Source organism: Polypterus senegalus, chromosome 12 (genome assembly GCF_016835505.1).
Source record: "Polypterus senegalus isolate Bchr_013 chromosome 12, ASM1683550v1, whole genome shotgun sequence".
Classification (NCBI taxonomy): domain Eukaryota; kingdom Metazoa; phylum Chordata; class Cladistia; order Polypteriformes; family Polypteridae; genus Polypterus; species Polypterus senegalus.
Genome location: NC_053165.1, coordinates 37,713,266 through 37,738,892, shown reverse-complemented (window position 1 = coordinate 37,738,892; position 25,627 = coordinate 37,713,266). Strand labels below are relative to the sequence as shown.

The window sequence follows — 25,627 nt, the reverse complement described above, 5'->3', positions numbered from 1 at the left end:
GAAAGAATTCTTTCTCAGAGCATTATGCTGGGCAGCAGCATCTTTACTAGTTCCATTGCCCAGAATTGCAATGCCTATGAGATGTTCATAAGCTTTTTGTCCATGCTAATCAAGCATAAGTCCTTACTGTCTAGGCCCAATAGGGTGAACTGTACACACTTGGGGCAGGCAGGCTACAAGTACCTTATGTGCAAGCTCGGTAGGAGCTGGTTACCACACTTCAGTGTACAGAACAAGGAGCCCATTGTGCTACCTCATAATCTGCTGTGAGCTAAAGAAATGTTGCAGTGCCAGCATCCAAACACTCCAGCTAGCAAATTAAATCACCAGTTAATTGTGTGTAAGAGGTCTGAGAGAGGTAAGAGGGAAGGGGTTAATATCTAACTTTATTTATTTATTTGGGCTTCATTGATAAAAGGACAGTTAAGGGGATAAAGTTTTGAACAAGTTTAGTGATAGCATGTTTAGTGAAGAAAGGCCACAAGGTGGCACTCACACCTCAGTAGTGAGGCTGAAAAACATAGGCCACAATTTTAAATAGGAACTAGGCTGAAATTTATAGCTGGCGTTATAGATATATATATAAATATAGATGCTGATCACGATTGTAGGAATTACAGTTTAAACAATCATGAGCTCTTTATGTAACATTTATGTTTTCAACATAAAGATAGAAATGTTCCTAACCAATTCATGGAGTGCCTCATCATATTAAAGTGTGTGTGATCTTAGGGTTTGCCCTGCTTCTCCACATCTCCAGACTCCTAGGTTCAAATCTCTGTCAGTATCTGTGTGGAGTCGGCACAGTATTCCTGTATCTATGTGTTTTTTTTTTCTTAAGGTGATCCAGTTTCTTCCCACATCATAAAGACATGCAGGTTATACCGAGTGGTTACTTTAAAACATATAAATCTGAATCTGGGTGGGTATCACGCTGTAAGTGTGCCCAATTGTATCCCCATGACATTGCATTGGTTTATGCAGGCTAACAAACCAAATGGTTTCAAGGACTGATTTCTAGAAATCTGGTCACAGAGCACTTTATAGTCCCCAAATGTTATCTCTGATGGTATTAACATGTACCCAAAAGCACGACTGTTAAATGTATAGGCATCACAGCCTTGATCTGTCTATGCCATAGGAGTCCAGAAATGGCTAATGTAGACTTGGAGTCTGAGGCTGTAGGGCCTCTCATTGTGTAAACACCACCAGAAGAGCTCAACAGCAAGTGGGTGAGGGGGGGTATCCTCCTGAGGTAAACTTGAATGTTGGCCTGTTATTTTACTGGTACCAGTAACCCTTCACAATTGCTCTTCGCACAGGAAAGAAAAGGCACATTCCACTAAACTTACTCCATATTTTTTTCTTTATCAGCCACAGAAAGAAAGAAAACAATAAATAAATAAAAGCCAGTGGGCAAAGAGAGGCTGTTATTGCTCACGCTGCCCCGGCATTTTATTTGCGGGTCTGCCATTTCCTCAGACACCTCGCTGGCAGAACAAAGCAGCAAAAGTCAAGTTCTTCTTTGTCCTTGGACTATAAAAGCAGGCGTGGCGCTAGACAGCAGGCAGGAAGTCACCATGGGAAAGCATGATCTTTTGCATAGTAGTAAATGAACAGACATCCACCTCTTTATTTACAAGATCGTTGAGATAAAAAATTCATAAAAACGGACGAATGAACAAAGTGCTTTGCCCGGATGTGGCTCATGCTGCTCACTAGAATATTGCAGGGCCCATGCCCAGCGCCAGCAGGAGTTACAAAAAGTGGCAGTCGCTTCTTTCCACCCGCTCTGAGCACCTCTGGGAGTCGGGGGGAGTGCAGGGAAGACAAGCTGGCCAGAAATCACACAGAAGCACATCAAAGTAAGTAAGTGAGAACGGGACAGGTGGGTGGGCAGGCGGGTGGGGAGAAAAGCAGGTGCGCACTTCCTAATCCACAAGATGCAAAGCTGTTTGCACTTGCACCTAAGTCTTTCTCATGATGATACAACTTGGCTTGTATGAGTAGTGAAGAAAAGGTGCAGGCAGAGTATTCAGGGACCGGGCCCAGTGGGTGTGATATTTGGGGGAGGTAGGGGTTTGGTTTGGTTTAAAGGGTGGGTTACATTCTCTTCAGGACACGCTGAGAGCCATTCAAGCAGAAACAAGGCAACATGCCATGAGACAACGAAGAAAAATGCACCGGTGCAAATCTACTGTGCATGTGAGGAAAGGGGGAGAGCCGCTCCTCTCCCCTTACCCACGCTGGGGAAGATACATTCATGCAGGAGCGGTCACCCTCTTCTCCTGGCTAGCCGCGGCTAAAGCGACGTCTCCAGGCTGTGAAGCGGGCTTCCTGGGCTTGACGACGTGGCTGATTTGCTTGTGTCAGTGGCCAGGTTGATGCCACTGTCAATGGCATTGTTGTTCTTATTCGGAGATGATGACTGGCTACAGTTATGCTTTAATGTACCATCTTCTTCAGCATCTGTGTCATCGATGAGGGGAATGTGAGGCTGTGAATCTTCTATTCGAAATTCTGGATGCGTCATGAAGTTGTGAATGGAGGTTCTGGATTCTGGCTTCTCCAGGCCTTCATAGAGAGAGCTGCGGAAGGCCTTGACCACACGGATCTGCAAAAGAAGAGCAATGATCAGCAAGCCATAGGCAAGCAAACAGAAGAGGAAATGGAGGCCACGATCCAAAGAGGAGACACCTAGAGGAAAGGTGTGTTAATAACATGCCAGTTGCACGAAGACAACGCAGAATGGAACAGGCAGCAAGTGCACAAGCCAAGCAAACAAAGGGGGTCATGCGGGCAAGTCAGTGGGCATGTCCAGGGCAAGCACTCAGCTAGAGGCCTGTATCAGCTTGTAACCTCAACACTGGCATTACTTATGTACCCATATCCATGGCTGCCAACTGGGGAATGTGCACAATGGTGCCCTCTCTCTTTTCTTATATCCCCTAAATAATAATTCCATGTATTTAAGGTCTAATGCCCATTATGCTTCTCTCAATATCAATCCATCGCTAGCAGGAAGGCTGCTTTAGTACAGGGTTCACACCTGTTCTGCACAAACAACTACTACAATCTGAAATCCACCAATCCTGTCTCATATGAAAAATACCCCTCTGTCTATTGCTAATTTCAACTTGACATTATGAAGGACCATTTCCTGATTTTAGAGGCATCAACCACAACAGCACATGGGAACATCTCTACAACACTGGTTATTGACCACAAAACCCCCTTATAATTGCTGCACTCCTACATCTCGACATATCTGAAGGTGAATGCATAACCCCCTCAGTGATTCCTTCCATAATCTGCTGTTCCAGATATGTCAATAATATCCAGAAAATTATTACTCTTTGATGCATGTAAGCCAAAGTCAAGATCTTTGGCTTTACATTTAAACTTGTAAACACTTTCCACAAGCCATTGCTAGTTTCCAAAAGACAGGTTTATAGGGTCTTTATTCTCAGGTATACAGAGTATAGTGTAATTTTTACTTGCATGTGTTGATCGATATGCAACATATCACTTGCAAATGGCATGATTAGTGAATGCAACTACCTTACCACAAAACTAGTCTTCCTTACTAGAAAAACCTCAGATGTACATACATTTTCTGACCTATTATGTGGGATCTCTGGTACAGTTAAAAAGGTTCTACACTTTCTCTCATATGACTACTGATTAAAATATAGCAACTCATCATCATCATAATCCTCATCTTTCAGCAACATTGGAGACCTCTGATTGAGGGCTAAACTATGCCTCACATCTTGCCTGTTGTTGAATTTTCATTCTGTCCTATAAGAAACATGACCAGATTCTAATTTGACCTCTTCATCTCTAATGGCAAATGTTTACTACCTTATCACAGCCCTGGCTCAACACTATAGCAATGAACTTTCTTAATCTCTTTGAAAGAGAACTTCTTGTGTAAAATGGCAAGATCCTGTGCTGTCTGGCTTAGTTGGTTTTCCCCCAACAAAAGCTATGTGACATTCAGCAAATATGTATTCAAATATGTGGTGCTCTCTCTCTGAAACTCTCTTCTTAATTTCCTAAGGTTTAAATCTAGGCTGAAAACTTGCCTTGTCTCTTCTGTTTATTTTCTTTAAGTGTCGGTTACTTAACTTTGGCCTTCCACCTTTCCTCTTTCCTTGTCTTGTCCTGGCTGTTTTCTATATTACTATATTATTACTTGTTCCTTATTTATCATATTGTATCTTTTAATGGAACTTTTAATGTGTGATAGAAACAAAGGATGACCAACTTATATGCACTTTCAAACAAAGCCACTGATATTGTCCATCTCTCATCTTTCTGAAAGCTAAAGTGGAGCAATGGTGCCATCTGTTGGATTACAGGTGGCTTGGGCTGGCATGTATTGAGTGCCAGTTGCTGGCCTCCTGACTCTCTGCCCTGTGCTCAGAGAGGCAGGGGAACAAGTTTCCTTAAACTGCTAACTTGCCATGGGTTCTTATTTAGGATGTGTCATCTACATGCTCCCATGAGGTAGGGCACAATGAGGTAGGTCACATGAGGGCTTGAACAGATGATGGAAAACAACACACACTGGACTACACTGGGACAGACATAACAGACAATGAAGTGAGCAGACGACTGTAGGACCTCCAGTTGTCTCCACTTCCTAAAGAAGATTTGTATTAAACAAGAGGACAGCAGGACCCTGAGACTCTAGGTTCCTGTGACCCCCTAGAGCACCCACATCATGAGATACAGCAGTATTCAGTTATCAAAAAGTTCAGACTAATAAGGAGATTGAAAAAGGAACTTTGTGGCCCTTAAAGACAAGGGACTCCATGGTGTTGGGGTGGTCAGTCTAATGGCCAGAAAAGACTAGCCATGTAATATATGAAAACTAGACACGTCCAGTCATTCAACACTAGAGTCCCACAGGTGGCACTGGTTTAACCTTAAAGAAAAACCATGTAGCTGTAAGACATAAAATTGAAAAGCAGCAGTGGGCAATCCTACTGTCCTGGAGGTTACTTCTGTGGCATACACTATTGTCCTACCATAATTCTCATTTAATTTCATGCAATTTGCATGATTTTTCATAAGAGGACAGACCCACATATGACTATTTCCTGTCGTTCACTTTGCTGAATGCCTAGCTGAATGCTTACCCAGGCAGCCTCTTTTTTTTAATCTTTTTTGGAATATTTTATTGACAATCATTTTGGACTCACAACCTGAAATTCACTCCCTCCTTCAGTCCAGGGATCTTTAGCCCTCTATAGGAAAAAAAAGACATTGGACATTGAGACAGACAAACAAGAGTTTGTGACAGACAGTGAGTGATAGATGCCACGGCATCTATGCCAGAAGCTGGCATCTCTGCTGATGGCACCACTAGGAATTCACACTCACGGCAGCCTGCAGCAGTGGACAGAGCATTTGACAAGGACACGTGATTAGGGCTACAGTTATGGGCTACGTCTGGGTGCTGGCTGCCACTGGAGGACTGTCTCCTTAGTGCCCCCTGAAAGGAAGCGCCACTCTTGAAAGTGTTCACTACTTGAATCTGAAATGGAGGAGACAAGGAGACTTAGACAAGGCAGAGACAGGTATTTGATGGGACCACTGGCCCACCTGTCCAGGGACTTGCATTTCTCCTCTTTTTGAGAGTCTTGCATGAATCTGCTACCTGAGTTTGAATCCTGTTGAGACCCCGGAACCACAGGATCTGCCCACGCCGTAGTTCACGCTCTGCATGATCAATTTCCTCTACATCCTCATTCAACTCCTCCTCAGGCATTTCATCCTTCTGCGTCAGCTGGCCTGCCTCCTTTAGGAATTTCAACCTACTGGTAGGAATTGTAGTGATGACCTGAAATAAAGAAAGACAGTGCAGGAATACTGGTAACTTGGTAGCTGGTGAGTATGCCAATGCACAATGCCAGTTGTCCCAGAAGAGAAGGGGAGATTATGGGGTCTAGGTTGTAAAGACAATACTCAAAAGGAGTTAGTGGGGCAGAACTAGGGATATGGGTGTACAGTACAGATGTCATGTACTCTGTTACCTGTCCCCAGACCAGCTCTCCTAAGCCCAAAAAAATGCACCATAGCCATTTGTCAATATCCAATGGTGAACAGCTGAAAGGCTTTCCACCGAACTGTACAATGATGATCTGTGGTAATACAAGAAAGATATTGGTTGTATTACAATTTAGCAGAAGCCTAATGCTAATTACTTAGATTCCTTCAATAAATACACTGATAAATAGTTACATTTGCCCTCTTTGTTTAAAATAGCACATACACTGAATAAAAAGCATAAAGGGGTTGTATGCAGAAATAAAAAGGAAAGAATGTGCAAAAATACAACAAAAAAGACAACAGTGTCTACCATAATGTTCAAAAGTGGTCCCTTCCAAAAGCTAGTTTATGATGGCAACCAAATTGTTAGACCTTCAGTCTAAGCCACCAAACCTAGTGTGAATAAAAAATAGCCTCCACTACTGACGATCATGTGACTGACTGAAGTAAACAGCATTATTCACCTATTTCATGGTGTTTTAGTCTGGTATGTTGTAGCAGAAGAATGGGGATGTCATGAGTGGATCACCACAGCTCACTCTCCGCCATTGCTTGTTATATGCCCCCCACCACCACACAATGCTCACAGTATTTTTTCTTGAATGAATTTTCCCTAGTGTGTGCTTGGTGTGTAGGTGTGTGTGTGCGTGTGCGTGTGCGCGCCCTGCTCAGGGTTTGTTTCCTGCCTTGCACCCTGTGTTGGCTGGGATTGGCTCCAGCAGACCCCCCATGACCCTGTAGTTTGGATATAGCAGGTTGGATAATGGATGGATGGATGGATGATTGTTCAGTCTTGTGTCTTACTGCAAGAAAACTTGCATGGTTAAAGAATCTCTGTAGGTTAGTATCCACCACTACTGATAGCGTAGCTTTCTGTAATTCACAAAATTGTTCCATCACATGATGACATTCTAGTCTGGACTATTCTGGCAAATGAACTTGTGTGATCAGAGTGGGCCACCAAAGGTCAGTCTCCTCCACTGTTAATGTGTCTTTCTGCAGTCAACAACAATTTTAACCTATCAAATGACATTCCTGTCTGGTCTGTTACAGCAGGTGAACTCACATAATTCACAAGAGTCACCACAGTCTTCACTGTTACTAATCATGCGAGTTTGCTGAGTTCCCCAGTATTGCCTGATGATACTCCAATCTAGGTTGTTGCTTTCAAGGGAGATTGCATGGATGGAAAAGGTCACAGCAGTTCACACTCACTGGCTTTACCAATCATATAGCTCTCTGTGGACTATACTCTGAGGACTAATTGTTCTTTTGACTCATGGTGCACAAGGCAGGTAGCAACATCTGCTCTCTACAAAAATGGAACTTTGACAAGCAGATTGTCTTCTCTAAGGATTGTAGACTGCTGTTCTATTTTGAAAATATGCCTTATATGTCTACTTTCTCCTCAACCAATACCACAGCTACTTGATCAAAGAAAAAGTACATGGGAGCCAATCAAACTGTGCACAGAATTTGTGACATGCATAAAATGAAAGTCACAGAATGAAACAAAAACAAACAAATGTGTGGAAAGCGAGACACAACCATCTTAATGGTACTGTATTAAAATCAAAATGGCAAATGTCTACTATAGCTACTTGTCAAAGGGCAGAACAAATAAGAGCTTCTATTTACCTGAATACCAAGAGTTCCCAGCACAATTCCGCAGAAAATAGGGTTCCTGAAGATACCATCAAAAACATTTCTCTCACCATGGATCTTGCGGGCATTAATTTCATTGAACAGCTGCATCATGACAAAAGTGTTGAAGATGATAGTGTAGTGCTCTGAAGGAGGTGAATGGAGTGGTGCATTCCTGCCACTGTCGATGTTGAAAACCTTCTCACCTTAAAAATAAAAAAATTAATCATGGTAGCTCAGCAGACAGTATCTGTATCTCAACTGAGATAAGGCATCTGTGACCTAGTCTGAATGAGGGACAAAAACATTCTATGAAATTGAAATTAATTCATTGTTTAATTTGGAAAGAAATATCATGTAGACTTGAAAAGAAAAGGCAGTTATAGACTGTACTCAAAAAGATGACACAATCTGAAGAAGGGATCAGTTCTTGAAGGAAGAAATGAGAGGCATTTTAAAGTTGAATTTGGAGAGGAAAAATGGTGTCTTAAATGGCAAAGGAGAAGGCGAATCTGAGACGGCATAGGTGTAGGAAAATAACATGAAATATAAACATTTACATGAGTTAATGACTTAACTGGTAAGTGAAGGAGAATCTAAGTTAAAGTTAGTATATGAAACATCAAAGGAAAGGGAAAACTGTGCATAAGCTTAAAGAGGAAACTGAATCGGATGTTAAACTGAGAAAATTAAAAAGAAGATACAATTGAGTGCGTGCATCAGAAAATTATATACTAATTCTGTCTTCCTACAAATAACATCCATATGGGGTGGAGGGGTGGGGTGGGAGAGTGGTTTATTGGGCTAGGAGGGCATATTAGCACCCGAAGTGGATAAGGAAATAATGCATGAACTGAAGTTACAGATAGCCATAATCTAAGAAGAAGGAGGAGTCTGAATGTATGATGAATTATGACAGATAAGTAAAACAGTAACTGAATGGACACAACAAAAAACATCCGTACATGAAACAAGAAACAAAAAAATGAATTAATGGCTGAAAGTATATAAAGAGTCATCAGATTTTGAAGTTGGAAGTGGGAAAACATCCAGAGCTGGTGTCAGGACTGGGAAAGGATAACAGCTGTGATGTGAATTGAGAAGTGAAATTGGGATCACTAAGCTAGGACTATAATATAGATTTACATCTGCATGCATGTGATTTAGAATCTGCACTGAAGCAAGACCACCTGGTGGAGGTGTTTTGAAAATTCTTTCTTTTTTGCAGTTGCCCTACACAGAAGATTTCAGTCATACTAACCTGCAAAAAGCAGGGTGAAGATTGTGATAAGCTGGTATACACCATGTCCCAGGATGTTCTTCATCATTGTTCTAGAAATTAGAGGCTTGTTCCTACCATACGGCTTCCTCATCAGCAGAGATTCTGTTGGGGGTTCAGTAGCCAAAGCCAGGGATGCAAAAGTGTCCATGATCAAGTTAACCCAAAGCATTTGGACAGCTTTAAGTGGGGAGTCCTGGCAAATTTAAAAGGACACAGTGAGGACATTTTGTTGTGAGACTGGCCTTTCCACCAATCCTTACTAAGGTAAAGACAACAAAACAATCTTGGAATTGCACAGTATTCACAGGTTTTCAAAGACTGTAGCTAAGTTCCTAATAAGCAGACTTACTATAATTTGATTAGACCCACCTCAGATGTGCACTCCAAGAAGCTACTAATAGTGTGTACTATACTTTTAGATTCAATTCTGGAAAGTATGTATTGTAGTAACAGATTTTGGTGCACAAGTGATTTGCTTAACTAAATGTTAATGTTACTTGCTTCCTTTATTTCTTAAACAGCTGGCAATTCACAATTCATATTAAGCAGATATTTTTATATGAAAAAGAGAGGAGAACAGTGGGGTTAAGAGGTACCAGTTCACTCCTGTCAACCAACCTTTAGATGTTTTTCTTACTGAAGTAAAATATACTTAGGTAAGAAATTATGAAGGCAAGCTATTTCATTAAATTGTATGCTCTTGTTTATACATAGGAAAATGATGTGAATGAAAATCTGTAGCTATTGTAGCTCCCCTCGACTGAGTCTGTGTTCAGCCACAGTGTGCCCACAGGACCGAGGCTGGGAAACACTGCCTTAAGTAGTGTTTGAAAATGCTTTCACAGGAATTCTTTGCCACTAGGTGTCATTGTTTTGTAATTTATTACAAAATCAGTCAGAAAAGATACTTCACCAGCTCTCAATTGTAATTTGTCCTAAACCTTCCTAGATAGTCTCACCTTATATGAAGTGACCAGATATTGGAAAGGCAACCATCCCTAAAGGTAACTGTAGCATAAAGACAAAATAACAGGGCATGCACTTGTAAGGGTCTCACCTGAGTTATACAAGCACCTGTAAAGGCAACAATGACAGCCACCACGTTGACAGTTAACTGGAACTGAAGAAACTTGGAAATGCTATCATAAACATTTCTACCCCACATGACAGCTTTCACAATGCTGGTAAAGTTGTCGTCTGTCAGGATGATGTCAGAAGCCTCCTTAGCCACATCTGTACCAGCAATACCCTGCACATCAGAACAAATATGAGACAGCATCAACTCAGTCGTTTCCTTTTATCTTGCAGTTTTAGTCTGGTAAATCACTTATGCCTCCCAATGTCTGTCATCTAATACTGTCAAGTAGTTCAATTATTTTTTCTGACATCCACCATCCTACCATCTCACTATATCTACCACATTACAAGTCTCCTTAAATCTACCTTCTAGCACTTCTGCAAACATCTTGCACTCCTTGCAGATCTAGTCATTATTATAATGTTTCTCAGGTTTCACCTTTGTCTCAGGTCTTTTGCTCCTTGGCAATCTCGATATACTGTATGCCTGAGATCCAAAAATAGGATTACTTAAATTACATTAATGATTTCTCTGATAAATTCATGTCTGAGTAGCTGGCATATGAAACAGTAATTACAGATTTATGAAATCTGTTGTTGCCTTTATAGATGTGCTGCTTGCTTTATGATTTATATTATAGTCCAAATTTGATACTTCTGGTATATATTTTTCAAACTTAGACTGTAATAACTTCATAACACATTTTCAGGTTCTATTTAATTGGCAGTTTCTGGGACTTTTATTTAAAAAGTACTTACCTTACACCTGTGTCTAGTAAACTTATTTTTTTTTCTTAATATTTCATCATTCCCACTACCCTTAAGGTAAACATGTCTTCTGACATCACCATTCCTATACATCCCAATGCCCACCACTCTCTTATTGTCTTACATCCAATATCTCAACATTTTCTGTCATTCAGAAAAAAATGTATCTCTTAATATCAAACACACACAAAGCCAGACGGTTCCAGACATTCGCCAAACTTGAGATGTTTCCTGGCTTCAAATGTCCAGAATCTTTCAGCCATCCAACAAAGTCCATTGTAGTATAGTAGGACTACTTACAGTAAATGCGTTTTAAATTGAATGATCCTTTTAGTTACTTGTTTACGGATCTGTAAAAGTTCAACCTTATTGTAGGAAATGTCCTGTTCCAAGGTTTATATAAAAAACAGTCCACTGGCAGGTTAGTTGGAGGTTATTTCAAGAACCTAGTAGTTGTCTTATTTGCTGCTGTGCAATTTAACTTGTTGGATATTTTTTGTAAGGTACTACAAAATAAAGCCTTTCAATTCAGACTCACTTTCATGCTGGCAGCCTATCTTGTGAGTACTATATTGTATAGATTTTTCTTGGTGCTCTGCCCGATTCAACCAGAAACATTACATTCAAAACATCCACAGTGTTTTTCTCTGTTCTACAAACAAGAACTCCCTTGCTGTCTAGCACCAACTCTGGTCACCATTTTAATGTGTGAGTAGAAGCACATCCCGTCTTTTGAACTTACCATTGCAAAGCCAACATCTGCTTTTTTCAGTGCAGGGCCATCATTTGTGCCATCACCAGTGACAGCTACCACCTGCCTCTGGTCTGACATTGTACTGTCAATAATGCCTGTGTAACAGAAGTAGACTGTGGTTAAGATGTAAGCCAGGTGTAATATGTAACATAAACCTGGCGAATCCTACCTTTCACTAGGGTGTGCTTGTCCGTAGGAGATGATCTTGCTAACACCCGCAGCTTAGGCCAAATTTTGTCAATGCGTTCCTGTTCAACCTGAAAAGGAAAATTATGCGACAAAAAATGAAGGTGTATTGAACATGGAAAAGGGATAAGAAATGACAAGAGGTGAATACAGGAAGGTGTACTCTGTTCAGCAGTTTTTAAGACTCATACTCTATGCAATACAACACACTATGGACAATGAATTTGGAAAATATATCCCTGCCGTTGAAACTTTTTTTTGTAGTAATATACCTGTAGGATATGACAAATAGAACGTTCTTTTTAACATAGCAAACATTATCAATCCCTCTTAATCTAATACAGGATAAGAGGCCTATTATAGCACTAATAGCCTGTACATCTCTGGGGATGTGGGAGAAAACCAGAGTACCTGGAGAAAAACACACACAAGCACAGGAAAAACAAACATTTTCAACAGAGACCATACCATGCAGATTCACCCTTAAGGGCTCGTTTATACTTCACGCTCAGAACATGTACACGCCCGCATCATGGCCGCCACGCGTTCCTAGCGTTCATTTGATGTGTCCTCTGAGCAGGTCCTGAGAAATTAACATGATGCGTATGCGAGTTGCAGTACCAGCAAAAAGTCAGGGGGCACAGTGTGCTCAAAGACGGAACGTGATGTCAGAGCCTCTGTTTACTATCTACTTGTGACAGAAAGCCTCTATGCGGATCCTACGGGATCGATGTGCGCACTTCGATGTTTGATGAATGGTTCGATGTGGTGAAGCAAAATGCCGATATACAGATGCATTTGTGTTGCTTTTATATTCAAGCGTCTCATATTTCCGATCGTAGTGACATGATACATTTTAAAAGTCTCACATACCATCTTTTGTGCCCTATTTTTTTTTTCTACTTCACAACAGCAACATATTGTACAGTGCTATATTTGAGCCACTGAGAAAAAAAATTAAGGACATGGTGAAAAGGAGTATTTTGTGATTAAAGTGGAAATTTCGGCTTTAATCTCGAAATGTCCATTTTAACCTCGTAATTTACTTTATCATTAAAGTAGACCGTCGTAAACGCCATCCCAGTTTTTAATCACTACAGCAAATAGCAATAGATCACCACACAGAATACATTAAATGTATGATATTCCAACTCTCAGCAAATTTAGAATCTTTAGATTTATACAGTACTTGATATCACTTTCATGATGAAATGCATTAAAGTGTATATGTTACATTTTACAGATAAATCGTTAATTTCATTTAAATAATGAATACTATTACTAATTACATACATGGGGGTGACACGGTGGCAGAGCAGTAGCTCTCGCAGGGAGTCATGTTGCTGGTATTTCCTGCTTAGATTCCACACTGTGCTCTGGTTTCCTTCCAAAGATATGCAGATTTGGGGATTTGGTGCCGCTAAAATGACTCCAGTGTGTGTGAGTGCTTGTATTCACCTTGCGATGAGCTGATGCCTCGTCCAGGGATTGTTTCTGCCTTATGCCCAATACTGGCTGGAATGGACACATCCCTGGATTGATGGATTTAATCATTAAACATCCTTTTCAGAGATATTGCGGTAAGATGTCATTGGAATTTAATGGCTGTTCCAGGCAATTCACAACACAGAGAAACCAAACCTATTCTCACTGTGATAAAATCTTGCAATGCCACCTGCTGGATTCCTCCAGATTTACGTAAAGTACGCGCGGAAGTATAAACTGTAAAACACTTGCATAGCAGGAGCGTCTGCTGCGGCATGCGTCGCGTCACGTGAAGTATAAACCCGGCCTAAGGGTATCCCGTCCTGCTATGTGCCAGTCAAGCAAGAGGCCTATTGATTTTTCATGACAGCAAGTAACTGAGCAGTCCAAAAAAGACAGGGAACATGACGTTGTGTGAACAAAAGCCACAGAGCTGACGTGGGGCATCTTTCACAGTTGGTGTACACACAACAAACTGTATAGCAGTGACATTGTGAAGGCTTGTGGTACAATAGGTCAGTGAAGGTCAGGAATTCTCCCCTGAGCAAAACCTATGGTAGTTATTGATTGGTCAGGTTGTGGAATGGGGAAATACTGCAAGAGAAGGATCAAATGGATCAGATAGTGTTGGGGAAGATTTAAAAATTGAGGGCAGCAGTGGGGACAAAGTGTTTCATTTCAACTCACCACTCACCTCGCCCTTCTCATTACGGATCCTGCGGTTGAACTCTTTCCCATCAATGCACAGGAAATCTTCTCCTGGGTGAATAATACCACACTTGATGGCAATAGCCCTGGCCGTGTTGATGTTGTCTCCTGTAACCATGCGCACAGTGATTCCAGCACGCTGGCATTTTCTGATGGCTTCTGGTACCTGAAAAAATCCAAGTTGATAAGAGAGAGAAGCTGCAAAAGAGGCCCTGCCCCTAAAGCCTCTGAGTTGTTCAGAGAGATCTAAGCAATTAACTAGCAAGTCAGTAAGGATGGAACCTCTTGCTGCCATTTCTGATTCAACTGTGGCTCTAGTGATACCATATCTGTTGTTAGGTATTTAGTCAATGTATAATTTGTCAGTTTAAAATAATAAATTTGACTAATAAAACACATGAGAAATTATGGAAATTAAAGGACTGGAGAGCTTTGTTGGGCTGAATGGCCTGTTCTCATCTAGAGTGTTCTAATGTTACTACACAAAGAAACTGCATAGCACTGCTTATTTATTGTACATTATGTTCATTAACTGGATTTAAATAATAGATCAAAGATTATTTCTGCTTTAAATAACATATCTTCAGATTGAGTAAATTTTACTTGCATTGGTGTAAAACTGCATCTGTGTAGTCTTTTGTACTAAAAGACAGTCTTCACAATCCTTCCTGCATGATGTGGTGAGCAGTATACACCGCTTTCACCCTCTCTAATTAGATGTCAGCTACCTGACTCTTACCATGACAGATTATGAGCTGAATTGACAAGTACCGTTTGTAATTCACATGAAGTGAAACCAAGCCTGAATGCCTCAAGAAACATGGGAAGAGAATAAATACTACACACTAATTGCAACAATATTCAGCCAATCCTGCCTGAGAGATGGAGGTGCTTGAGCCATGTAAGTTAAACCTATTGTACTCTTGTTTAGCTGTTGTGCCACTATGCCACAAACTTCCACCTATGGATGTAATGGAAACATTTGTGGATTCCATTCTACTTCTTTATCCCCTCTGGATCACTGTGGTATAGCGGGTCCACAGCTCATGTCAAGAGGCCAATTTTAAATAAATAATCGTCGCTCTTGCAGCTTAGTGAGGGGGCGTGGTGGTTGAGTGGCTGAAGAAGTTCCAGGGGGATTCGTGGTGTGGGCGTTTCTCACCTAAGTGCACAGGTGAGAAACCGTCCACATCCGTAATTGTTCCCAGGAGCAGCTGATTGCTACAGCTGCCATGTCCTCTTCATAAATAGAAACGCAAGCCGGTTTGGGGGAGAAAGAAAGAAGGAAGAAGAAAAAAGGAAAGAAAGAAAAACTGAGGTTTCAGGAAGAAAGGCAGGAAGCAGCAAACAGAAAGCCGGTGTGAAAGAGAGAGAGAGCACTAGTGCGTGGGCAGCTGGACAGCAAGTCCTAGCATTGGTGTTTGACCGACACTAGGTGGTACAGAAGTGATCAAGGAGCTGGAGTGACCGGAGAAGGAGGACGGCTGGCCGTGTAAGGCTGAGATGACAGCGGGAGTCGTGGAGTCTTGGGAAGGTGAGCCTTAGTATGAGCGACCTGGCCATTGAGGAACCCATGGCTCGGTCCGGTAAAGTAGCTGAACGGAAGGCAATCGGACAGTAGTGAGGTCAGTTGCAGAAAGGGCAACTCTCCTGTTGAGAAGCCCGTATGGGAGAAGCAGGGGAGCGGCCAGGTAAAGAAGACACTGTTTTAAAGGGTTGTTTTTCTATTTATTGAATTTTTTAACCTCCACAATTTCACCTCTGTTTCTATGGATTATTTATTTAATGATTTGAAAAGCACTGCACTTATTTAATTTGGACTTTGTTTTGTTGGTTGTTTTTAATAAAAGCACTTGGCATCTTTTTGTACCATTCCCTTGTTATGCCTTACTGTCAAGGTCATCGGTGACATTAGCGACAGTGTCAGGTTCTGGGCTCCTGTGAGGATGATGGAAGCATGCAGCGAACCCGCATCGTCACAATCATATTCAGGTAGTGGCAAGCAGTGTAATCTAATTGGTAAGGCCAACACGTTAAACCACAGGAGTGCTGGTTCAACACCTCCAGCTTACTTAAGTGCACTACTTAACTTGACTGTAACCCATCTTTAAATTGTTGCATGTAAATGATTGTGCAATAGCTTTGTACATTTAAAGCCTGGTATTTACTATAAAAAATGGACAGATGATGTACCATTAGTAAAAAGATGCTGATATGCCAAGGGTGTTCCAGCCATTAATGAGTTTTTAACCATAGCAATATCATAAATCCATGTGGCTAACAGCAGTCAACATCAGTGACAAATGTGGGTTTTTTCATCGCTTTCCACCAAATAGTAAAAATTACAAATATGACAGGCCCAACGCTTATGAACTGGCTGGTGTAGGCCTGGGTTAAACTTGTATTTGGGCTACTGTAGAAACTGAAATGGGAGTTTGCAACAGGGCCTTCAAAACCAGTCCTAAGCGCTGTATGCCAGACAGTAGACAGCAGAGTAGCTGTTCATTGTCAGTGCTTGTCCTTTTTGTTTCACAAAATAAAACTGTACTGTGTTCCTCATGTCTCACCTCAGGTCTCACAGGATCTTCAATGCCCACCACACAAATACAGGACAGGTCTGTTAAAATGTCATTTTCTTTATCCCAGTCAGGTTCTGGATTTGCTGGAAAGTCCCGATATGCAACACATATTGTTCTCAAGCCATCACAGGCCATAGGTTCAATCACTTTCTTGACCATCTCATCTCGATCACGAGGCCTGAAGATTCGTGGCTCCCCTACTGCATTTAAGATACGTGAGCACCTGTAGTGGTTTGCAAAAACTGAAATCAGACACAGGTAAAGGAGGTAAACAGGTAAAGGAGAATGTGTTTCATATATTGCACTCCACCTGTAGAGGCACTCACTTTTTCAGGATGATCTCAGACGCACCCTTGCTGTACATTCGGAAACTCCCATCTGGCAACTTGGTCACAGTGCTCATGGACTTCCTGACAGAGTTGAAGGTGTAAACCTTGTAGAGCTTTTCCTCAGGCAACATGTCACGAATGGGCTGATAGTCACGTTTCAAATCAAGCACCAGGCCCAGCAGGCCACACTCAGTCTTGTTTCCCACTTGCTTTGGGAGGCCACCTTCTTTATCTGGGGGCTGGAGAAAAACAAAAGATGGACTAAAAAGTCATCATAGGAAAGATGCTGAGTTTGGAAACCCCTCTGAATCTCCCTTGAAATGAAAAGATGAAAAAGATTGTATTTATGCAAATGCTGGAATTTGGTGATGCCTATAGATGCACAATGAGCAATCAGCCACTATCCCTCCATAAACATTTAAAATAAAATCTAACTAGTCTCAACCTGGTAAAGCAGATAAGAAAACATGGTGGATAGTGATGCTAAAATGCCATGAAGTCAATGTGTCCTTGAGTCTAGCTTGTATGACACTGCCCTCAAGGTTCATAACAGAATTTAGAAAATGATAAGAAATATGAAGTTGGCATGTCAATTTTACCAGATTCAGTAGTAGCCAGTAGTACTTCACAGATCTTCAAACCTTGACTTGATAAGATTTTTGAAAATTTTGGATGAATAGCTGCTGATGAGCTATGTTTAGTTGAAGAGTCTCTTCTGTACAAAAGTTTACAGGTCAATTTAGTAATCTGTTGCTTACACAGAGTTTTTCAAACAAGACCTTTCTGGTTACCTGGTAAGTGAATGTAAGCAGCACAGAAAAGACTAACAGCTGCCACGTGTCAAAGAATATATGCTTAATTTGTAATTCAAAAATCACTATATATGTCTCTGTTCAGGGTTTGAAGTAATGCACTGGGCTTATTGTGTGTAAAATAGTTTCAAACTATTAATTTTCTTTAAGTTTTATCCAAATCTTTATCTTTATAGGTACTTATTAAGTTTATCATACCCATCATATGTAGGTAAGATTGAAAAGATTATAAGGCTTAATACATGGCTCAAATCTTGGTGAAGGGTAGAAGGGTTTACGTTTATGGGGAATTGGGAATCCTTTTGGAACAGATGGGATTTGTTCTGCTGTGACAGGTTACATCTGAACGGGAGGGGCACCAATGTGATGGGGAGCCATAAAGGTATGAGAAGGTTAGTTGAGGACTGTTTAAGTTAGTGTATGGGAGGCAGTGAGTTTAGGACAAGCCAGGTTTAGAACTATACATTAAGGAACAAACAATACTGTAAAAATAAGAAAACACAGTAATGTAAATTCTAACTCAAAATTTAAATGCAAAAGTAAAATGAGTAACATGTTAAAAATAGCTTGTCTTAATGCTAAAAATATCAAAAATAAAGCAAACGAGTTGGAGTTGTATGTAGCGGAGTATAATTATGATTTTGTACAATAACAGAAACCTGGCCAAATGAAAAAGATGGGGATGAGCATAACACAGAGGGATACACATTTTTAGGAAGGACAGAAAGAACAGAAACTGTTTATGCAGAAGGAAGCCTGTCTAGATTTACTATTTTGTAATAATCAGGATAGAATTAAGGGTGTTGAAATGATTGAACCACTAGGGTCAAGTAGTCCATAATACTGTATAATACAGTTCTGTGTGTTTTGTTAATTTTAACTTTGGTAGGGCAAATTTTGAGCAGACGCGGCAAAGTCTAAGTAGGACAGACTGGGACAAGCTTTTAAATGTGAAGACAGTCAAGAAGAAATGGAACAAATTTAAGAATGTTTTACATATAATGCAGGACAGATACACACCTACATTTTGGAATTAGTAGGACGTTAAAAAACTCAGTTTTAACATAGTGGGTTTATAAAGGGTTATAAATAGCTGTATATAGTGCATAAGATTAATAACTCCAATGTGAATTACACCGTATGAGAACCTCAGGGCCACAATTAAGAAGGATACTAGGGAGGATAAAAGTCAGTTAGAGAGGGGCATGGCAGATAAGGCAAAAGATGACCAAAAGAGATTTTTATAGTATTTTAGTAGTAAAAGTAAAGTCAAGAAGGAGGTGAAGTGCATAAGGAATAGTAAAGGGGAATTAAGAATTAGACACAGTGAAATAGCAGGTGCTCTTCACATATTAGAAACTTGTTAAGGGTAAATTTCACACAAATATTAGGAAGTTTTTCTTTACACAGAGAACCACAGACATATGGAATATACTTCCAAGTATTGTGGTAGACAGTAGGACTTTAGAGACTTTTAAAAATAGACTTGATGTGTTTTTAGAAGAATTAAGTGGGTAGGACAGGAGAGCTTTGTTGGACTTAATGTCTGCATTGTTCTAATGTTCTAACAAGGACGTTGATAACCTCATAGCAGTAAATGGGACCTCTAAGGAGGAACTGAGTAATTTGGAAACTGTAGAGGGACAGGTACTGTTTACATTAAATAGGATGAAATCAAACAAATCACCAGGACCAGATAATATTTATCCTTGAGTTCTTAAGAAGGTTAGTGAGTACATATTTAAACCCTTGATGCATTTTTTGGGAAGTCACTGTGCACTAGGGAAATTCCAAAGGACTGGAAAATGGCAAATATTATCAAGTTATATAAAATGGATTACTGGAGAACTAAGCAACTACAGGCCAGTAAACTTCACATACATCACATGTCGATAAATGTAAGGAATTACTAAGGGAAAGATTGAGGAACACATGGCAAGAACAGTTTTGCTCCTAAGCATGGGCTTAGAAGAGGGAGGTTATGTTTTACCAACATGCTTAAATTCAATAAGGAAGCAAAAAAGGATATAATCAAAGTGGAATATATAATATTATTTAATATGACTTTAAGAAAGCATTTTAAAAGGTGCCAGTTCAGTGTGTTGTTTGTAGATGGGTGCAAAATTGGTTCAGTCACAGAAAGCAGGGAGTTATGGTGCAAAGAACCCTATCAGAATTAGCTGGTGTTAAGAGTGGTATTCCACTGGGGTCAGTGCTAGGGCTTCCACTGTTTTTAATATCTACTGTATATAAATGATGTGGATAGGAATATAAGTAACAAGCTGGTTAAGTTTACAGATGATACCAAACTAGGTGACCTGGCAAATAATCTAGAATCTATTGAATCATTTTCCCTGTGCCTCATCAAGCTGGCTTGTTACATTCATGCTTCAGTCCCCACATCATACATTTAGTGTTCACAATTCTAGGCGGCAGCATGGAGGCTGCATCCTCTTCAGCAGACATAAGATTAAGGAAGCAAGAAAAGAACCCCTTTCAAATCCAAAGATAGTACCTGTCCTGCAATGGCTTCCATATGACAAGTTGGAGAAAATGGCACCCAACGGGTTCCTGTGCTGTTGTCATTCTGCAGCCCATGTGGCTGCACTTGCTCCCTGCAGAGCATTGCTCACTCTACACCACAGATGTGTGCTCCAAGGAGACCAGCTCCTGAAACAGGCATGCATTGCTATTTATAAGCCTTTCCCTGGGCGATGCATGCATTGCATAACAACAGGCAGGCCTTTTATATAACAAAACACAAAAGCTTGCTTTGCTCTTCTTCTTTGTTCCACCAAAAGAAAGAAAGAGCCACGATGGCTACAATATAGTGATCATGTGTGATCTCTTTGTGAAAAATAAGTGCTTGTGGTTAGATGATTAATTTCACTCTGCAGAAGTCAACAGCAGAGGCTGTCAGATACAAAGGAGATCCCCAGTATGGCTTGATGTGGCTTATAAAAACTTCACCCACTCAGCAATATTTTCAGAACTGTTGTTGGTTTGTAAGTTTGTTAATGGGGAAGTTGGAAAACTCCTGATTATCTTTCCTCTTCAGTCTCTTTATGTTTTACTTAACACAGAAGGGCACAGAACGAAATGTCTCTTAGTGTCCTTGGAAGGCATTGCGGACATTCAAGGTGGGAAGGTGGGGGGAAGGGGTGGAGGGGGATGGGCTTTCTCCAATTGGTAAGAAATGTAGGACATATCCCAAGATAACTGACTTATAGCACCTCTGTTGGTGGCTGGGGCTTTGCTAATTTAGATCAAGCACACTTTTATAACACCTCTTTTCATTGCAGCTCTGAGACCAGAGCAGTGTGCAGCTTAGGAACATAATACTAACAAAGCCATATTAGGAACTGGTTTACAGCTGCACACAGGTACTTACCAAGATCTTAGTAGTGTATGCACTGTTGATGGCAATGGCATGGATAAGCAAGTCCAAGGTCTTGGCTGGTATGGCTTCAGGGTCAGGGATATCCTTGTAGTGCACATCTCCAATATATGCTTGCACTGCCGTCATCCTGTTGGTAGTCAGTGTGCCAGTTTTGTCTGAGCAAATGGCTGTTGCATTGCCCATAGTCTCACATGCATCCAGGTGTCGCACCAGGTTGTTGTCCTTCATCATTTTCTACACAAACAATATATGAAAAATTAAACCGATTACCACAGAATGGCAGTTTGTGTCCAAAAAGAAACAACTGAACCAAACACAAAAAACAGCATGGGCCATGTTTCAATTTCCTGCTGGCCACTTCAAGTCAAGTATTCAGGGGATACACAGCAATAAAGTATGGCAAATACCTTAACAGAATAGGCCAGTGAAATGGTGACAGCCAATGGAAGTCCCTCAGGTACCGCAACCACCAAGACCGTTACACCTATGATGAAGAACTTCACAAAATACTGAATGTAGATTGGGGTACACTCAGGAAGCCACTGACGCTTCTGGATGACAAAGTTGTCGATGGAAAAGTACAACACTAGAATGATGACTGTTATGGCAGACATGATCAAGCCTGTAGAGTATCAAAAACAAGATGAGTAAACCTTTTGGTGATATATTTTTATGCTTACAAGCCAAGGTTAAACAAATATGTAACTCACAAGGTCAGATGTAGTCAGATGCTGCCCATCACCTATGCTGTGGCACCTTACTTTCTGGCACATCAGTAGGCACAGAAAATCCAGAGCCAGGCATGTGTTAACAAAGCACTACTCTGATGTGTAATGAATATCTCATCTGAGCCTACAATTCTATACTCATAGATCCTGGTAGTTCCCATTCCCACCTTCTAATGTCCACCATGATCCATTAGCTCCACCCCCACTGACTTCCATAGCCACAATCCATCACACTTCAGTCAAACCACATACCTGCTTTTCCAATCTGGACTGCTAGCTTTGTCAGTTTGCCTTGCAGTACCGACTTTTCCTTTTTGGGTGTACTGGCCTTCTTCTTCCCCTTGTCATCTCCATCACCACCCTCAGCACTTTTTAAAGGTTGCATTTCCATGGCTGCTGCTCCATCCTGCTTCTTGGCTGTAATTATGTAAAAAGGTATTAATTATATGCTGATTTTGTCTACTTTCACTCACTCCTTGTTTCCCTCTTCCTCAAACCATGTTGCAAGCATCTCATGAAAACTGTAGTATTGTAGTATTACCTTTAAAGTCTAACAGGTTTAGCTTAACCAATGAAGTCAAAGAGAGAATTACCACACAAGAGTGTGATGGTACTGGGGAAAGATGAGCACAGCACAAGAAACTGACACTGGATTCAAGTAAAAGCAAGAGACAATAATGACAAAGTGTGTGGACATGGAAGAGTAAGGTGTGGATGTAAAAGAAAGGATAAGACTTGGACTCCTTGGATAGATGCGAAATAAGAGATAAAATCTATGACTAAAAGTGAGACACAGAGGTTACAATTAAGAACTAGACAAGAACACCAAAGGCAACAACTAGAAGCGGACTTCACATTTAAAAGAAGGAAGAGGGGTAGTGAGATGTACACTTGGAGCATGAGGGAAACCTCTTAGGAAAGGATGGGATGTCAACTGTACAGGTGCTGGGCAGACAGTGAATCCACAGATGACAGTGGGAGTGAGACTCCAAAAGTAACAATGAGCTAAGTATTGTACACAGAGTCCACAGGAAAGTGAAAAGTTTTCACAGAGATTCTCAGAAAAAAGTGTGAAGATTTCAAAGCACATTCTATATTGAGGTTAAGACATAAAGTCCAAAAGTAAGGAATAGACATAGTCTCCAGAGATAAATGTGGGACCTAAAACCTAAACTGGAGACATATCTTCCGCAGGTAAGACTGAAACAAAGTACAAAGGTATGAGTTGGATCCAAAATTCTCAGGTAACTGTTCAAAACATAAAAGTGTAACAATGAGTTCAGGGTAAAACATATAAGGGTTAAAATCAAAGTCTACAGGTGAAGCAGTAGTAGGTATTTTGGTCTATTGGCTAAGGCATTGGACTTTTATATCACTGTGCTAATGGTTCAATCCACACAACTGACTAACTCTATGACATTCAAAACAATCAACCAAATAGCTGATGTCACACATGTAAAAAAAGGAAAGGAAAGAGTACTACAGTTTAGAAGCAGACTCCAGTAAGCCCCAAGTAAAAGGAATGAATTATGCACTAGCAGAGAAGACACAGAAGAGAAGGCACCAGCAGAATGCAAAATGCATGGTATATGCACTGGATGCTCTGGAAGTACCCAGGAAAAAGGCAAATAATGGTGACCTGGATTAAAAGACAATGCTTATGCAGGACAGAGTACAGCAGGACAACAATAAACCAGTAAACCTAACACTCCTTATACGGGTGGGGCAGCAGCTAACAGGGGCTCCACAAGTCCTCCGGCTAAGAAGGAAGGAGCTAGGAGGCCTCTTTAACTGGTTGGGCAAAAAGACAACTATCTTGGAGACATGCCTCAGTTAAATAAATTGAAATAAACTGAAAGATACAGTATGCGTTTAGACACCAGTGGCCACCATGGGAATCCCTAGCCTGGTGTATCTGTGGCAAAAGTAAGGCCATCCTGATCCTGAATGTTACTTTAGGGCTTGGCCAAAAGTGACCCATGGGCAGGATTTAAATCTACTTTGAGCCTCAAAGATCCATTAATCTAGAATCTGGATGTATGCTGGTGTGAGAACTAAACTTGCAGTAGAAAGACAAAACAAATTATACAGGGAATGTAACATATGGGAAAGAGTGTAACTACTTTAAGACGGGCAAAGAGGCAAGCAACCCTAACTTGTAGACAGGGCTTATTAACTTTGAAATGAGGACCATTTTGTGTTTTACGCATGTGTCTCTGATGTGCGGAGCCTGTTTTTAAATCCTTGTGTTTATTTCATTAATTCATTTTTGAATATTTGCCTACTTTGTGTTATTCTGGGCTGCTACCAAACGTATCCCATTAAGCCACAATTTTATACATACATACATACAGTACATACACACACACACACATACACAGACATACATATAGTCAGGTCTATAAGTGCAAGGGATGTTCAAAAAGTTTCTGCACTTTTATATTTTTGTTGGAAACGGTGAAGGCAGGAGGAGTAGTAATTGAGCATTAAAAAGTTGGTACGACACAGGGAAAATTGCATCGCAAATGAAGGTGACTATGTAAAAAAATGATGTAATTTGTCTTTGAAAATCTTAATAAACAGAGTTAAAAAAGTGTGGAAATTTTTTTGAACATCCCTTGTATTTGGACAGTAACACAATCTTCATAATTTTGGCTCTGTACGCCACCACAATTGATTTAAAATAAGGCGATCATTATGTGATTAAAGTGTAGACTTTCAGCTTTAATTCAAGGGGTTTACCAAAAATATCTTACAAGCTGTTATCATTGCCAAAGTCTATAATATATAGAAGACTTCATGAAAGTAGACATAGATGGTTTACCACAAAGTGTAAACCACTGGTAAACCTCAAGCATAACAAGAGCAGGTTAGACATTGCCAGAAGAAAATTTTAAAAGTCTGTCCAGTTCTGTTACAGTTTTCTTTGGACAAAAGAAAATGTGTACCAGGATGTCACTACAACTTGCCTGAATAAGGAGCCTGAGCTGTCTTTAAAGCTTACATATTATAATCTGTTCAGTTAGCCAAAGAAAGATGTCATTTTGCTTGACTTCTCATAGCATCCATAATGGCTAACAGTACAATACCCTACTACTACCAGAATTTTGGAAAGAGAAGAGTATGGAAAACAGAAGAAATGGCTCATGATCTGATGCATATCACATCATCTGTGAAACATGGTGGAGGCAGTGTTATGGCACGATCATGCATGGCTGCAAATGGAAGTCAGTCACTAGTGTTTATTGATGATATGCTGGCAGAAGTAGCAGGATGAATTCTAAAGTGTATAGGGCTATATTATCCATTGAGATTCACCCAAATAATGCAAAACTGACAGGACAGTGCTTCACAGTACAGATGGACAATGAGCCAAAACATACTGTAAAAGCAAAGCAAATGCTTTTCAAAGCAAAGTAGTGAAAGATTCTTCAAAGCCCTAGTCAATCAACTGATCTCAACCCAATTGGAAATGCATTTCACTTGCTGAAGACAAAAATAATAGCAGAAAGTCCAATGAACAACCAGCAACTGAAGATAGCTGCAGTAAAGGTCTGACAAAGTATCAGTAAGGTGGAAGTCCAGCATTTGGAGATAGCCATGGGTTCCAAATTTCAGGAGGTCATTGACTGTAAAAGTCTTTCAACCAAATATTGAAAATTATCATTATATTTCTGATTATGTTAGTTTGTCCAAATACTTTTGAGCCCCCTATATACAAATATGTCTGTCATTCCCGTTCATACAATATTTTTAGTAAACCCCTTAAATTAAACCTGAAAGTCTACGCTTCAAACACATCTTGAGTGTTTTAT

The 25,627-nt window shown here is 40.5% G+C and overlaps 1 protein-coding gene across 8 annotated transcripts in view; it reads right to left on the bottom strand.

Annotated features, from left to right (window-relative positions):
* Positions 1-1,348: 1,348 nt before the first annotated feature.
* The window catches only part of atp2b2 (ATPase plasma membrane Ca2+ transporting 2), a 74,716-nt gene continuing 50,437 nt past the window's right edge, over positions 1,349-25,627 (bottom strand). For 3 of the 8 annotated variants that reach the window (XM_039770953.1, XM_039770954.1, XM_039770956.1), the window contains 14 exons: positions 22,065-22,229; positions 21,492-21,706; positions 21,076-21,318; positions 16,870-17,111; positions 16,532-16,766; positions 13,951-14,130; positions 11,755-11,842; positions 11,574-11,680; positions 10,044-10,235; positions 8,966-9,179; positions 7,699-7,910; positions 6,045-6,152; positions 5,669-5,851; positions 1,349-2,614 (listed from right to left, as the gene is read on the bottom strand). In XM_039770953.1, coding sequence (XP_039626887.1) covers positions 2,303-2,614; positions 5,669-5,851; positions 6,045-6,152; positions 7,699-7,910; positions 8,966-9,179; positions 10,044-10,235; positions 11,574-11,680; positions 11,755-11,842; positions 13,951-14,130; positions 16,532-16,766; positions 16,870-17,111; positions 21,076-21,318; positions 21,492-21,706; positions 22,065-22,229 — 2,696 coding nt within the window. In that variant the 3' untranslated portion in view covers positions 1,349-2,302. Of the gene's footprint in view, positions 2,615-5,210; positions 5,256-5,391; positions 5,546-5,668; positions 5,852-6,044; positions 6,153-7,698; positions 7,911-8,965; positions 9,180-10,043; positions 10,236-11,573; positions 11,681-11,754; positions 11,843-13,950; positions 14,131-16,531; positions 16,767-16,869; positions 17,112-21,075; positions 21,319-21,491; positions 21,707-22,064; positions 22,230-25,627 lie in introns of all 8 variants that reach the window. The other 5 variants (XM_039770959.1, XM_039770955.1, XM_039770957.1 and 2 more) reach the window with 4 other exon arrangements.